The sequence below is a fragment of the Perissodus microlepis genome, chromosome 23, assembly GCF_051167445.1.
Source record: "Perissodus microlepis isolate ML-2025 ecotype Zambia chromosome 23, ASM5116744v1, whole genome shotgun sequence".
NCBI classification, from domain to species: Eukaryota; Metazoa; Chordata; class Actinopteri; order Cichliformes; family Cichlidae; genus Perissodus; species Perissodus microlepis.
Genome location: NC_140482.1, coordinates 142,649 through 159,214, shown reverse-complemented (window position 1 = coordinate 159,214; position 16,566 = coordinate 142,649). Strand labels below are relative to the sequence as shown.

General features: G+C 42.5%; 1 protein-coding gene across 1 annotated transcript; it reads left to right on the top strand.

The window, feature by feature from the left end:
• Positions 1 to 11,885: 11,885 nt before the first annotated feature.
• Positions 11,886 to 14,898, top strand: LOC146360580 (uncharacterized). The gene has a single exon (XM_084921462.1). The coding sequence runs from the start codon at positions 12,044 to 12,046 to the stop codon at positions 14,378 to 14,380; it is 2,337 nt and encodes a 778-aa protein (XP_084777588.1). The 5' UTR covers positions 11,886 to 12,043; the 3' UTR covers positions 14,381 to 14,898.
• The last annotated feature ends 1,668 nt before the right edge of the window (positions 14,899 to 16,566 follow it).

Genomic DNA, 16,566 nt, shown 5'->3' with positions numbered 1-16,566 from the left:
TATAGCGAGGGACCGCTGTAATTTTGAAGGCAAGTCACAACATACCCTTCGTAAATACTAATGTATAGAAACCGTTACCAGCAATCATTCATTTTTTGTGTGGCTTTTTTCACGGTTTGTTAACATGCTGTGTAGGTGTGTACTTGACTAGCTGATATCGACATAACAGGGGAAACATCTGGTTTGACTATTCTTCACCTGTAGTTTGAATGCTGAACATTTGCCTGTTTAAATCATAAGACCAGTCACTATACAGAGATGTGCTTCTGAATGTGGACGATGTGTCTTCTGCTGCAGTAATGCAGTTCTGCTTGTGTTGAGTGATGTAAACAACTGATCGATCTAAACGCTTTAAACGTCAAAATTGATCATTAGATTTTTTATGACACAACAGCGGTGAGTGTTCCCACCTTCTGTTCTTTGTAACTTAACGCAATCTTTCCGTTTTCGAGTTTTGGACATGATTTTGGAGTATATCTTCACAGTAGCGATTGACCGCAAAGTAAAGCTACCGGAAATGCACAACCCCACATCCGGTCTCAAACCAGGAAGTTAGCATTGTCTCGTGCACATAGTCAATTCCAACCCACCTCTGGCGCTGGTGCCCTACCCTCAATTTTAAATGCATTTAGACACTAAGGGTTTTCGGGAGGAGCCGTGCTGCTCTCTGAGAGGAAGCTAGTACCATGCTCTCCTGAGTTTTAAATGCACTTTAGAACAGCACACAGCAACACTACATATGAGCGGGCGTAGGGAGGTTTGAGGTCTTCACTCACCCCGGTTCTGTTAGCCGTCAGGGCTGGGGGGCTGGGAGGAGGTGCTGGCCGTCAGACTGGGGTCTGGGATGCGGGGCCTCCCTGCTACTGCAGATAAGGAGGTGGTCCGCTTGCCTCCACCCCAGAGACAAGGGTTACATCTCCTGGGTCTAGGTGCGGCTTGCCCCTCTGGGGGCGGGGGTACCTGGACCTGGGATATAGAGTATGTTTGGGGAGTGCGACTGTCTGTGCGGTGTCTATTTGTGTCTGTCTACACGTTGGGTGAGTGCCGAGTATTTGGTTGTGCATATGGGGGTGGGAATGCACGTCTGTGTCCGCGTGTGCCTGTTTGTCTGTGTCTATATGTCAGTTTGGGTCTTAGACTCAACCTCTCTGGGTACATCTCAGGCCCTCTAAAGTACGGAGGCCTATCTCCCCTCACCACACTCCCTGCCGGTGGCTGATGCCCTCAGACGTTGGTGTGTTGGTGGTCCTTGTCGTCTGGGGCTGGGCGCTCATGCATGTACCGGCTCACTCCTGGTGGCCGATTGGCGGGGCCGGGCGCCTGTGGCCCGGCTGGGCTCCTTCCGGGGGGTGGGATGCCCTCAGGCCTCTGGCCCTGAAGCTCGGTCCTCTCTGGCACAGCTGGCTGCCGGCAGAGCCCGCGGGCACGCCACTGCAACCCCCTCTGGCCTCTGCTCCGTAGCTGCAGGGTGACCTCTCCTTTGGGGCTCTACTCAGCTCTTCCCAGCACGGTTCCCCCCCCCCCTTTGGTGGTCCTCCTCGGGTCCTTGTACTCTGGGGCCTCTGGATATCTGGGGCCTGGATCTCCTCCATACCTGCTTCATACCCTGGTGGACGGGGCTATGGCTCCCCACACTCCCTAGCAGATCGTTACATGGAGAAACCTTTGGAATACAAGCATGCTGATCCACACAGGTATGCACACAGGTGTACACACGGGTGTTCAGAGACGCGGACTACACCTTTCTTGGCTGCTGCCTCAAAGCACATTGTGCGCTGTCTATCTTGCGTGCTGCACAATATCGTTTATTATTTAGTATCTACTGTTATCTACTGCTAGCTAGTTTATTGTGATGGTGCTGTTTTTTATTATGTTGCTCTTTGTTGTTTGCTTTCTCTTCTGTTTTTTTTCTCCATACAGGTGATCCAGGTGTTTTGTTTGTTTGTTTGTTTTTTCTTTTCCTTTCTCACCGTCTCTTCTCCCCTTTGGTTTTCTTTCTCTCCCTCTCTTTCTTTCATTCTTTCTCCCTGTCCTATCCCCCAGTCATGTCTGTCCCGTTTGTAGCAACCGAAAATAAAATAAATTCATAATTATAATAAAGGTCAATCAAATGGACCAATATGGCAAGGCCATGATGATCCACTTGGTAAAATAAATCCGCTTGGCATCTTTCTTGGCATCTTTCTTGGCCTTAAGACAACAATTCTGATGGCTAAAGATCCAAACGGGACACACAAAAAAAAGGAAAGACTGCAGTCCACTTTAGCTAACTAAATAAGATCCAGAGGAGGATGAGCATTAACAAGAACACTGTCAGTGTCTGTTTGTCATGGTTCTGGGTCTTTGTCTCAGTGTTTTGTGTTGATGGACTTTTGAATGTTGCTTAATCATTATTGTTGTGTTCTTATAGTAACTGAAGTTTCCTAGTTTACTTTTCCTGCATTCGTGAATTTTCTGATTATTGTTTTTTCTGTGTCTCCTGTGGATGTCAGTCTTGTTGTCACGTAACGTCTGTCATAGAGTTCGTCTCTGTGTTCTGTCTTCAGCGTCCCCTTAGTGTCCCCAGCCCGTCTTGTCTCTCCCTCTCTTTGTGTCTTAGTGCTGTCTCTGGGTTTTGTCTCCTTTACCTGTTTCCAGTGTCCCTCTCTTTGTGTGTTGTCCTTGTCTCCCCAGTCCGTCGTGTGGTCGCATGTTTGTTTATTTCCATCCTAGTGTCAAGCTTATGCGTCCTTATCTCAGTCTCTGTGTTCGGGCTACTTCTTGTCTTATTTTGATAATCCTAGTCTGTGTTCCCATGTTTTTCCACTTCCCTGATCACCCCTCAGTGTATATATTGTCTCTGTTTTCCTCTCAATAAGGCAGTTTTTCCAAGAGAACTGCCTTTCACTGGATATTTTCTCTTTTTTGTCACCGAAAAGGGTGTCTGTGTTACTTCTTGTCTTATATATATTGTCTCTGTTATCCTCTGTCCTTTGTCAGAGTGTCTGTTCACCTACCCCCTGTGTCTCCATGTTCCCAGTGTTCAAGGTTTCCGAGTGTTTTCCCAGTTTAGGTTTTCATGGTTGGTTCTGTTTGCTACTCAGCCAGAATAAACAGCTCGCTCTTTTAAAAGTAGGCTCCAGAATGGATGATGGGATGTTCGCATGTCTTTATGTAACACTGAGTGTGCTGAACTAAAGGTAGGCCTAGTTTCATTTTCATGGTCATTATTATCAAGACAATGATTACGCCTTATTCTGATTATTTCTCCCTTTTGGAGGTGTAACATTTACATGAGGGGTGTAGGAACATTTCCCCCTAAATATTTTTAGATACATTTTTGTTGAAGTCACTGTTTTTGTCGTATTGATGATAATGCAGCTCAAATAAATGCTTTTAAATAAAAGAATAACCGTTCAAAGTGCTCAGTGGTGAAACTGTAACTCTTTCAGAGTTTGACAGCTGGACAAGTGATGCCGTATTTAAAGAAACATGAGATGAGTGCAGCATATTATCTGAACAGAGATCATTCAATGAGCAAGAATAAACACTGAAAGAGAAACACTTCACTGTTGATTATCATATGAAGTCTAATGAAAGCTGTTAATCTGTTAATATCCTGTTAATCTGCATACAGCAAATACAGAACATGCGACTTTAAAGCATCCAGCAAAGTGATAACTGTCCTCTGCCCACTAAGTAGTGACTCTACAAAAGATTATTTTCAATATCATCTTTATATTATATTTATATTATATTTAGTTATTCTCCAGCGCAACAATGTAAGGAGCTCTGTGATTGGTTAGGAAAGGACAGACTGGCCACCTCGATTTTTCTTCACTGCACATTGATCCATAGCTTTGCTCTGTAAAGGCTAACAAAGTGCTTTTGCTTTACAAAGACATTTACTCTTTTAAAATGCCACTGGACGCTGGAGTGAAATGGAGCCCTGATCCTCAGAGTTTTATTGTTCCTAACAAGCAAACCTAGCAAACACAAACTATTCTATACAACGATCTAATTTAAACGAACAATCATACTGAAGCTTCAGACAGCCGTCATATGACAGTGAAACACTGCCACCTGCTGGACTCGAATAACACAGACGCTGCTTTGACGGGTGAGGGAGTTTCAACAAGTCTGCAACGACTCAAGCATCAAACTACAGAACTATTAGAGCGGACATGGTGCTCTAATGGCTCCATTAACGCAGGTCAGAAAGGATCAAACATATCAATAAATTGTGAAATACAAAAAATTACTGTTTCACTGCACACACAAACCTTCTCTTATTAGCACAACACTGCCCAGGGCTCAGAGTGTATTCCTTATAGACTATTAAACCTTAGCATGTTATTTTAATGTCTTACAGGTGAAACAGCCAAAAAGTAAAGTTAACTGTAATTTAAAATATTCAGCTGCAAAAATGCTGCAAGATTAACTCTGCAAAACCAACTTTCATCTAAGTAAAGACGAGAGTTGGTTTTGAGAGGTGCAAAGAAGGGAGGGATGAGAAGTAAAAAGCAGCTACTGTCAGTCTTTAGAGACAGAAGGACTGATTGGCCGTCTGGGAGCCCAACGGATGTTAAAAAAAAGAAAACAAAGTTGAAAACGTTGAAGGCTTGATCATCTACTCCCTCATCTCCATCTCGTTTTTACTCCCACTCATTTCCAGCAGCCGTCTCTGTTAGTCTGCCTTCCCATTTCCATCCTAATGAGGCTTTATTCCCACTGAAGCAGCTGCACGGCGCAGGGAAAGAAGACGCAGGAACCGCACGCTGAGTTCATCCACAACTTCTGACCTTCCCTGTCTCTCTCCATCCACCTCTCTTCTATCCGTTTAGATGTTTACCTGTCCATGTGACTGTTGACATTAGGAAGCTGTCACTAAACTGCTGTCACTGCCAATGACTGTCATGTCCCCCTCGAGTGTTAGCCCCCCTCCAGAGCTCTAAAGCACAGGCTTTAATAAGCCCGGCAAGAGAAATGCCAGCTTCCTATGCAGCCTGAGCTGAGAACATTGGAGTGACAAAGAAGAGGGGGGCGAAAGTCTGATGCACACAGGGAAAAGTTAGAGAGGAAAAGAGAGAGCAGTCATGATACAGATGAGCTACATCCTCCTGGAAAGCAGCTGCCATTACAGTCTCCCCCATCTGCTGGAAGGCAGATGCTTCAAAACAGAGTGAGAAGTAAAGAGAGACGGCAGGAACTCAAACAAAATTAACACTATATTTTATCTTTAATAATCATATATATTGCTTTACCAAAACAGCTTGTTTTTGTGTTTTTTAAACTACCATCTCTCTTAAACCAACTTGAATTGAACAGTGAGCACAGCCACTAAGTACTATGTAACAAAAATACAGGGATGGGAGGGAGACGGTACCTGTACTGACGTTTAAAAAGAAGGAATAGGAGGAGGAGGAGGAGGGGGGGTGGAGGTGGTGGAGCTCTCCGACAGGGGGAAAACTGAGATTTCAGTAAAGCTCAGTCCAAAGCACTTTCCTAATGATTTCCCTGTAACATTAGTCCTCGAGGACCCCGTCACAGCAGACTACTGTGAGCGCCACCAGACAGTTAATGAGACAAAAACGAGACGCTCTTACAGCCAGGAGGCTGCTTCCAGATGACGCTTGATTAATTTGATTGATTATCTGTGAATAAGTCTTGAGCCTCTCCTCGGTTCTTTATATTTTGCCTGTACTGAGCCAGATGTTCTTCTTCTTCCTTTCTTTAGACTTTCTGAAGGTCATTTAAAGTTTTTCTTTGGACATTAACTGCTTTTTCACCCATTTTCAGTCCAGTCCTTGTACCTGATCACTTTCAGAGCGATATTTTTGTTTTTTGGGGGGGTTAAACCACTTAACCTAACTCAAGGGGACAAACCCGAGTTGTCAAATACAATACAAAACACACAATTTAGCAAAGAACCAATTTTAAATTTTATCTTTAGGTACTTTGTTACTAGCAACCTGTCACAGAAACACACCATTTAATTTCTTTGGATTGGGAAAGTAGGAGACAGAAAAAAAGGGGACAGGCTGAAAAATCTATCTACAGTGGAGGAACAGTACCTGAAAGTCATGTCAAAAAAAATTCAGCAAACACCTGACACAGGACCTGAAAGATGCACTTGGTCCTTCAGTTGATCCATCTAGTGTTACCCAAAGCCTCATCTCATGGTGTCAGTGAAGGGTGGCTGTCAAGAAGCCATTATTAAGGAAGGGAACAGGGAGAAAAGGCTGAGGGATGCCAAATTACACAAGAACTGGACTGAAAATCAGTGGCAGCAGGTCTGGTGGAGTGATGAACCAAAATTTGACATTTCTGGTTCAAATTGCTGGTAATATGTCTACAACCACCTGTAAACTACTGTACAGCTCTGTCATAGTTTGGGTCTGCATTTCAGCCAGGGTGTTGGGGATTTCGTCAAAATTGATGAAATTATGAAAAGTACCACCAGACTTTGATGCACCATGCAATACCATCTGGAAAGCGTCTGATCGGCAGCAGCTTACTAAACACATCGAAACACCATCATTCATGGACTGACCTGAGCCGTGTGGGATCATCTCGGCAGAGAATGGAACAAAAAGGCAGCTAATATCGAAAGAAGAGCTCTGAATGTCCTTAAAGAAGCCCAGAGAACTATTCCTGAAGACTACTTAAAGGAATTCCAAAGAAATGTGCCTAAGAGAGTTCAGGGCGTGCTGAAGATAAAGATGCTCAAGCATCTCCCAACCACACACACCAACACCTTCCTCTTGTGAATTTTATTTTAATCCTTAACATAAAGACAGCTATACATTAGGATAATCAAACTTGATTTATTACCTCCTACCCCCCCCCCCTTAAGTGTGTTCAACAGGAAGCTAAAAGTTGTTAGCTGTTAAAGTGTTCAAAAAACAGCAGGAGCTCGGTGTGAGGCCACAGTGGGCCAAAAAACACACACAAGATGACCTCCAGCAAGGACAAAATGTATCTGGACGTCTCTGTGAGCATCTGTCTCACTGTGTAAGTGTAGCACAGTGTCTGTGTGTGCATGGCTGGGGAAGAGAGACAGCACAACTGAAAGCCAGCACTCAGACGAGGACCCGGTGCATCGTCTGTCTCATCTCAGCCAGTTTACTTACAAACTCTTTAAGTTTGAATTTTAAAGCCGACAATGTGCACAGGGCAGTGATATTTAAAATGAAGGTAAACTATTCCAATCTCTGGAGCCCCAATTGTGTATCTCACACACACACAGTCCTGAATTCATTACTGAAGTCTCATCCAGACGTTCAATGTGTACACAAAGGAATTCTTCGGCAGGAGGTGAAAGAAAATGGCCCACAAGTTAATCCAAAATGACGGTTTTATCAACAATGGCCACCAGCGGTGATTTTGGCACCTGTGACAAGGTTGAAAAGAGCTGTGGGTAATTTGGTCTCACAAAATGCAGCGCACACAAACACACACACACACACACACACACTAAGTTCTCCTCCTGCCTTCAGCCCAACCGTTGAGCGCGATGACAAATAGAGCCGCAGAATTTTGCTGCTGTGTAATTAAATTGAGACGTGGGGTCAAAATTCCCACCTAGATTGAGTGAGATGAAATATAAATCGGCTCTCCTCTAACTGACTTTATAGAAATAATTACATAAGCTGCATTTATAACTGTTATTAAATAACAGCAGCACACGAGAACTAAAGTGTAATCCCAGCACATTTCGCTTCGCTTGCACCGATTCTTTAGAGATGACGACTGTGGTGGGTAATTAAGGGCAAACAATATACAAGTCGCGTGAAAAATGGAGGCCGCATTACCTTTCCAAAGCTTCCTTTCCCGATGGCCCGCAGTATCTGGAAGTGGTCAAAGTTTACTGTGGAGAAAATGAGAAGCAGTTAGTGAGAACGTGTCAGTTTGAGCTGAGCTATAAAACAGGGAACATGACATGTACAGCACTGTGCAAAAGTCTTGAGCCATCCCTCATTTGCTTCCAGGGATCCGGACTTCCCTGTAATCTTTAAAGTGGTATTAAGGAATAGCTCTCCAGGCTTTTTAAAGTGTTTCTGATTTTTAATCCAGGGCTTGTATTTGACCAGTTTTTGTCTGTTAAGACCCTTCACACTAATCTCTGAAACATTCAAACATAAACAGACACCTAAGTCACGGAAAGGACCAGAAAACTTAACAAAGAACCAATTTGAAATTGTATCTTTACACATTTACTTGCAGCCTATTGCAAAAAAACAAGACCCCACATCATTTGTTCTCACTTCTTTAGTTGAAGAATGCAGTTAATAACACCGTTAACACAGACTGACCTGGCAAAACATGAAAAAATAAGGGGGTGGTTCAAGACTTTTGCTCGGTACTGTATGAGAAATGGAAATGTGCACTTCACAATGTATCGCTGCACTTCGGCAGTACTGTGCAGATCAAATGTTTTTTTGAAAGAATTAAAAAGTCGGAGCGCAGTGGGAGAGAATAATGTGTGTGTTAGATAATGAAACGGGAAAGATTGAAAGGTGGAAATAATGAATCACAACAGTCAAAATGTGAAAAAACAAAAACATTTTCCCTGGAGGATCTGTACAGTGACACACCGTCACAGTATCGACGATTAGCAAGCAAAACAAAACCCCAGAAATAACATTTATTAAATGAAGACTCAGCTAAACCTTTTTAAACTTCACATCTGAATAACAAATAACACACGCAGCACATAGAAACAAATATCTAAAATGAGTTAGATCCCAGGAAGTTAGACACGCTTTCATAAGTTTTCTGATCGACTTTTACGAGATTAAATTTGAGCAAGTAAAGACATTTCACATGAAGCTCAGAGGCAGGAGAGTTGTACTTCAGAAAGACATCCAGCTCAGAGCGCTCAACTCATTCATCTTACTTTATTTTCCTATTTCAGTATGCATGATAACACAGCCAGATGTTTTCATTCATTGCCACTGAAGCAGATGCATGTGTGTGTTCTGCAGACTGATTGAATCCTTCTGTACGCAGCTTAAAATGAGTCCTGAGGAAAGAGGTTGAATGGAAGTGGTGAGGAAGAGTGTCATGTTTTTTTCCTCTGTAATAAATAAACGAAATAATAAGCACAAATATTTTTGTTTTCCAAATATATTTTTACGAGCGCTGAACATGTGATCAAGATTAGACGATAAATACAAGATTAATTTCACTATTCTGCTGTATTTCTACTTAACACCTACCTGACTCACTTTTGAATGAAATTAATGCAACGTGTGAGACTAATATTTTTAATCAGATCTTAATTTATGCAAAAATATCCATCATAGACCCCAGAAAAAAGCATGAATAAAAAGAACACCCGATCCATGATATTAAAAAAGCCTTGATCATTAATAGCAAGTCTTTTTAATATCAACCAATAAGAGTAAAGTTAGCTTAAAGCCACAACCCCTGTTTTTCAGGCAGAGGAGAAAAAGAGGAGCTTCGTTTAAGATAAAGAAGCATGCAAAGCTACTCTAGTAGAGTCCAAGAATAAGAATATCATGTTGGAAATGAACATGAGGATGATCAAAACACATTCCCTCCAACAAATAAATACTATAGAGAGCGGAGCTGCTTCATCATTTAAAAAAACAACATCTTTGGCTGAGCACAAACACAAGCGCTCAGGAATCAGATTAACCAACAACAGACAAGCTTTCTTCCAACAACTCAGAGTAAAGAGTAATGAGCTAACACTGAGTAACTGTTGGCCAGTAAAATCAACGGTTGCTAACTTTCACATGCAGCAGCTCATTAAGACACTTAAAATAAATTGAATTAAGACATTTAAATGTTGGTTGTATTTTCCTTCCCGATGCATGTGAAAGGTTAAGACTTACATCTCCAAATGTACTGGAACTGATTTGAACCAGAGGACTCAGCCACACTGTTACTATGTACTGCATAAACACGTTTACCGATGAAGGTAAATCAGACGCTGTCCTGACTGTGTGGCTAAATTTTGTGCTGAAAGCATCAAATCAATTGAATATGATTAACTTGCTATGAGATTTTTTTAGTCCAAGTGTGACTTTTTCTGGGTTCATACACCTTTCAGGGTCAAATTCAAGCACTTTGTAAGCACGTTTAATGTCCATTTTCAAACTTTTCCAGCACATTACCATAAAAAGGATGCATATTTCACTTCGCATCACCTGAGTAAGACCACGTGAAAGGCCAAATGAATAAGTCTTCTCATCAGATATTGATGCTTCTTTCTTATGTGACACAAAAAACAGGAGGAGACAGATCTTTGCTTGTGTTGTTTTTTAAGTTCATTCATTCAAAACTAACTGTAAGACGCTTAACTACATTGCAGTCTGTGTTATTGTTGTAGACCTAATTATCACCTTTAAAGTGTTTGTGCTAATAACATCATGTAGAGTAAGACAGGCATAGAGAACAGCACTGACTGGGAGAGGCTTTGAACAGATGACATACTCAGATCAATTCAACACTTTAGACTTTAAAAATGCACAAGCGTCTTTCAAAAACCTATTTATTTAATCTATCATCATTGATATTATTATGTACAGTTATAATGTACTGTTCATCTCCCTTAAATAAACAGGCAGCCTTAAAGTGTGAAATAGTCACTTGTCTACTGTCTCAGTGGCTGATAGTGCCCCACAGGCCTCAATGTGAGCTTGAAGCCATTATGTTTAAATTGTTTAATGATAAACAGATTTTGAATGAAAGGAGGAAACTTCGGTAGCACAAAAAAGTGCCTATTCTTTGTTCCCATATGGTTCAGTCATATTACCGTCATTTCCCCCTAAGGTGTTCCCAAAGACACCAGGTTAATACTTGAAAAAGCTGCAGCAATACACAAAAATATCATCAATATTCTGTTTACTTGGTGACAACGTCGCTTTTAGCCTTCAATCAGAAAGCCTGACGTTGGCTAGTTAAGCATCGGGCTAACGTTTAACGCTTTCACTTGAGGGAAGTAACTCGTATTACTGCTACTGCTGTGTAATCTTGGTTAAATTCACAGCATATTCTACAAGTTACCCTGCAATAACTAACTGTTAGAATAGCGGCACCGTATTGTATCGCACTGAGTGCACTTCAATCCTTTATCCCGCGAGTTTGCTAGCTAGCAAAATAATAATATAATTTTTTAAAAATAACATGTGTAACGTACACACTCGAGAAAATTATTTACTAGTACTTACGCAACTCCCCCGTTGTGAAAACGTACAAATCCTTCTTGTATTTTTCGTTTTCCAGCAAACACTCATTAAAACGGCCTCCAGGCACATTAGTGCACTCACCCCCGACTGATCAGGGAGGGGGTGGGGGGTCACACATTGAAACAGACTAACGTGCAGAGGTACAGCCCAGGCAGAGAAATGTTGCTTTTAGACTTTGCGACTCATTTTATTTCTCTATCTGATAAGAAACTATTCAATCCGATAGTTATTTGTGGTGAATGAAATACGGTTACAGTTTCAAGAAGTTTTAAGCACCAAATCCGAAATCCAAGCACTGCAATATTAAAATCCAATTCAATTTCTTGTTTGCTCCGAAATCTACGACATGACTATATACAGAAAAGCTTGACATGGTATGCAAAAAACCCCGAAAACAATACAAATACATGAACAAAAAATGTTTTAACTGTCAGTTATGTCATTTTAAAATTTTCCAAAACTGACATTTTCTTTGATTGACTGATATTAAATTGATTAGGGTCAAATTTAGTGTGAACAATATTACACAAACAAGCACGTGTGTGCGCATGCGCACATATTAGAATCGCTTCGATCGCTTCTAATATGTGCGCATGCGCACATATTAGAATGCTTCGATCGCTTTTGAGTGGTAACTTTGCTTCGATCTTTTCTGACGTCATAACTTTTCTTTGATCCCAAAACCCATAAATAGGAGCGCTCACCTGTTACTTTATGCTTAACGGACGTTGACCTGCAGCAACTAAAACCCTTTCGAGAAGTTTTGAGAGCAATTTACAGGAGAAACCAAAACAAGTTCAGTTTTGTTTCTCACCAATTTACAGCGCAAACAGACACATTACACCATGTCAGCCAACCCATCCTTCGGCTCAGATGAGCTTGAAATATCTAAAGGGACCATTTTGGGAGATCACCACGTGGTGGAGGCTTTCCTTGGAGAAGGAAGCTTTGGTGTCGTAACGAAATGTCGCGATACAAAAAAGAACCAAACTGTTGCTATCAAAGTCAACAAAAGCGACCCTGAAATTCTGCTCCAGGCAAAACTGGAACTTTTCATCCTGGAGCAGCTACGACGCTTGGATCCAGACAGGTGCAACATTGTCGAATGGAACGGCTATTTCCTCGATGGAGAGCGCATTTGCTTGAATTTCGAACTCCTCGACCAAAGCCTGTCAGACTACATAGGGGACCGGAATAACCAAGGTCTCCCAATGAGAGAAATCAGGCCAATTTTGCATCAGCTCGCAAATGCTCTGTTCCACCTGGGTTCTGTGGGAATAGTTCATGCTGACCTCAAACCTGTCAACATCATGGTTGTGAACCGCAGTGAGTCTCCTGTCAAAGTCAAACTTATAGACTTTGGCATCGCATGTCCTGCTTCTGCAGTGATTCCTGGTGGTGCTGTGGGGACAATTGGTTATTGTGCCCCTGAGATTATGCTTGGCACTTCATATGATGAAGCAATTGACATGTGGTCTCTGGGGCTGGTAGCTGTGGAGCTTGCTACAGGGGTGCCTCTCTATCCTGGGGAAGACGATTATGATGTTTTGAAATTCATAATTGAAACTCAGGGTCAGCTACCAGATCATCTTCTAGAGTCTGGCTTGTACACTGACTGCTATTTCATCGAGGATAACTACAACGAACAGCGCTGGACATTTAAGACCCCAGAACAATTTCAGTACGAGACAGATTATCGATCCAAGGAAACTCGATCGATAAAACTTAAGTGTCTCGATGACCTCGAACAACTGCTGAGAGTTAGGCGAGGACCGGAAAATGGCCAAACATTATTTGTAAGGCTAATCAAAGAAATGTTGGCCTTGGATGCAAATCGGCGCATAACACCCTCGGAGGTTCTGAAGCATCCCTTTTTCGACCCTCGCCTCTCAAGGAGAACCCCCTGCACTGACATGAATAGTACAGGGGGAGAACTCCTTGTGCTCTCTCAGCAGCCTTCAAGCTGGAAAAGTCAGGGATCGCAAAAATTCAGCTGCAGTTTCCAAAACTCAGTTGAATTTCCTCAAAAAGGAGACATCAACACCTCAGCCAACCCATCTGCCTCTGAAGATGATCTTCAAATAACGGAAGGGACCATTTTAGGAGATCACCACGTGGTAGAGGCCTTCCTTGGAGAAGGAGGCTTTGGTTTGGTAACCAGATGTCGCGATACAAAAAAGAACCAAACTGTTGCTATTAAAGTCAACAAGAGCGACCCTGAAATTCTGCTCCAGGCAAAACTGGAAATTTTCATCCTGGAGCAGCTACGACGCTTGGATCCAGACAGGTGCAACATTGTCAAATGGAACGGCTATTTCCTCGATGGAGAGCGCATTTGCTTGAATTTCGAACTCCTCGACCAAAGCCTGTGGGACTACATTGGGGACCGGAATAACCGAGGTCTCCCAATGAGAGAAATCAGGCCAATTTTGCATCAGCTCGCAAATGCTCTGTTCCACCTGGGTTCTGTGGGAATAGTGCATGCTGACCTCAAACCTGGAAACATCATGGTTGTGAACCGCAGTGAGTCTCCCGTCAAAGTCAAACTCATAGACTTTGGCCTCGCATGTCCTGCTTCTGCAGTGATTCCTGGTGACCGTGTGGGGACGGTTGGTTATTGTGCACCTGAGGTTATGCTTGGCATTCCATACGATGAAGCAATTGACATGTGGTCTCTGGGGCTGGTAGCTGTGGAGCTTGCTACAGGGGTGCCTCTCTATCCTGGGGAAGACGATTATGATGTTTTGAAATTCATAATTGAAACTCAGGGTCAGCTACCAGATCATCTTCTAAAGTCTGGCTTCTACACTGACTGCTATTTCATCGAGGATAACTACAACGAACAGCGCTGGACATTTAAGACCCAAGAACAATTTCAATACGAGACAGATTATCGATCCAAGGAAACTCGATGGATAAAACTTAAGCGTCTCGATGACCTCGAACAACTGCTGAAGGTTAGGCGAGGACCGGAAAACGGCCAATCATTATTTGTAAGGCTAATCAAAGAAATGTTGGCCTTGGATGCAAATCAGCGCATAACACCCTCGGAGGTTCTGAAGCATCCCTTTTTCGACCCTCGCCTCTCAAGGAGAACCCCCTGCACTGATATGAATAACACAGGGGGACAAAACCTTGTGCTCTCTCAGCAGCAATCATCGTTTGGGTGGCCAGAATTCTAGGGGAGCTAGAAATTCTTGTGGAAAAAAAGCCCAAAACAATAACATCAACAAAAACAACCAATGAATATGGTCTTAAACTTGGGCACAATTTGGCTTGAAATCCATCAACTAATCTCTCAATATTCAAAGCGGAGCAGCAGACAACTTACCATCACATCAGTCCTTCAATCAGACCTACAACAAACGTCTTCCTTCTCTCACCCCAACCGGTCGCAGCAGATGGCCGCCCCAACCTGAGCCTGGTTCTGCTGGAGGTTTCTTCCTGTAAAAAGGGAGTTTTTCCTTCCCACTGTCGCCAAAGTGCTTGCTCATAGGGGGTCATATGATTGTTGGGTTCTCTGTATGTATTATTGTAGGGTCTACCTTACAATAATACATACAGCCTTGAAGTGACTGGTGATGTGATTTGCTGCTGAATGAATTCGGAACTAATTGGAAATCTGAATATTAATTAAATAAACCTGCTTTGAGCATCAATTAATTGTTGTTTGAAATTCTTTATAAATATATAAATATAGTGCCACTCTTCTACTGTTTAAATTGCAACTGTTTAAAACTGACTAATTTATTCATACACTTGAGCATAAACACACGCACAGTAAATGGCCTGTATTTGTACAGCGCTTTACTTAGTCCCCAAGGACCCCAAAGAGCTTTACACTACATTCAGTCATTCACACATTCACACACTGGTGATGGCAGCTACATTGTAGCCACAGCTGCCCTGGGGCGCACTGACAGAGGCGAGGCTGCCGGACACTGGCGCCACCGGGCCCTCTGACCACCACCAGTAGGCAACGGGTGAAGTGTCTTGCCCAGGGACACAACGACCGAGACTGTCGGAGGCGGGGCTCAATCTGGCAATCTTCCAATTACAGGATGAACTGCGAACTCTTGAGCCACGATTGCCCTATATACACATATACTTTACAGTACTAGTCAGTGCTTACATACTAGTTCTTTTCCCTACTTTTTCATGCTTACTGATACAAATGCCTGTTACTAGAGTTAAATGCTATCAATGTATTCTCACAGTTATGGAACTGTCAAATGCATACAAAATAACGCTCACGTAAACATAACTGTGCACTAGTTTGCCCTTATTGCTGCAGTTTGTTTCAAATCACTTTGAATAAAGCTCAGCGTCTCTCAAGCTCTCTCTTACTATCTCTCACTCTCTCTCTCTCTCTCACACACACACACACACACACACACACTATGTAACGTTTCAGCAAGAAAATACCCCCCCTCCCCCCCACAGTGACACCACCACCACTAGTCTGCACAGCTGACATGAGGCAGCATGGATCCATCCTTTCATGCTATTTATGCCAAATTCTGACCCGACCATCTGCATGTCAGAGCAGAAATCAAACTCATCAGACCAGGCAACATTTATCCAATCTACTCATGTCAAATTTTGAGAACTGTAGCTTCAATTTCCTGTTCTTAGCTGACCAAAACGCTCTTCTGCATTCTTTGGTTGCAACAAATGGTTGTATGAGCTACGGTTGCCTTCCTATCAGACATTTTTCTCTGACCGTTGACATCAATAAGGCAGTTTTTCCAAGAGAACTGCCTTTCACTGGATATTTTCTCTTTTTTGTCACCGAAAAGGGTGTCTGTGTTACTTCTTGTCTTATATATATTGTCTCTGTTTTCCTCTGTCCTTTGTCAGAGTGTCTGTTCACCTACCCCCTGTGTCTCCATATTCCCAGTGTTCAAGGTTTCCGAGTGTTTTCCCAGTTTAGGTTTTCATGGTTGGTTCTGTTTGCTACTCAGCCAGAATAAACAGCTCGCTCTTTTAAAAGTAGGCTCCAGAATGGATGATGGGATGTTCGCATGTCTTTATGTAACACTGAGTGTGCTGAACTAAAGGTAGGCCTAGTTTCATTTTCATGGTCATTATTATCAAGACAATGATTACGCCTTATTCTGATTATTTCTCCCTTTTGGAGGTGTAACATTTACATGAGGGGTGTAGGAACATTTCCCCCTAAATATTTTTAGATACATTTTTGTTGAAGTCACTGTTTTTGTCGTATTGATGAAAATGCAGCTCAAATAAATACTTTTAAATAAAAGAATAACCGTTCAAAGTGCTCAGTGGTGAAACTGTAACTCTTTCAGAGTTTGACAGCTGGACAAGTGATGCCGTATTTAAAGAAACATGAGATGAGTGCAGC

Coding starts and splice junctions, on each gene's coding strand:
- LOC146360580 (XM_084921462.1), top strand. CDS start 12,044: ATGTCAGCCAACCCATCCTTCGGCTCAGATGAGCTTGAAATATCTAAA.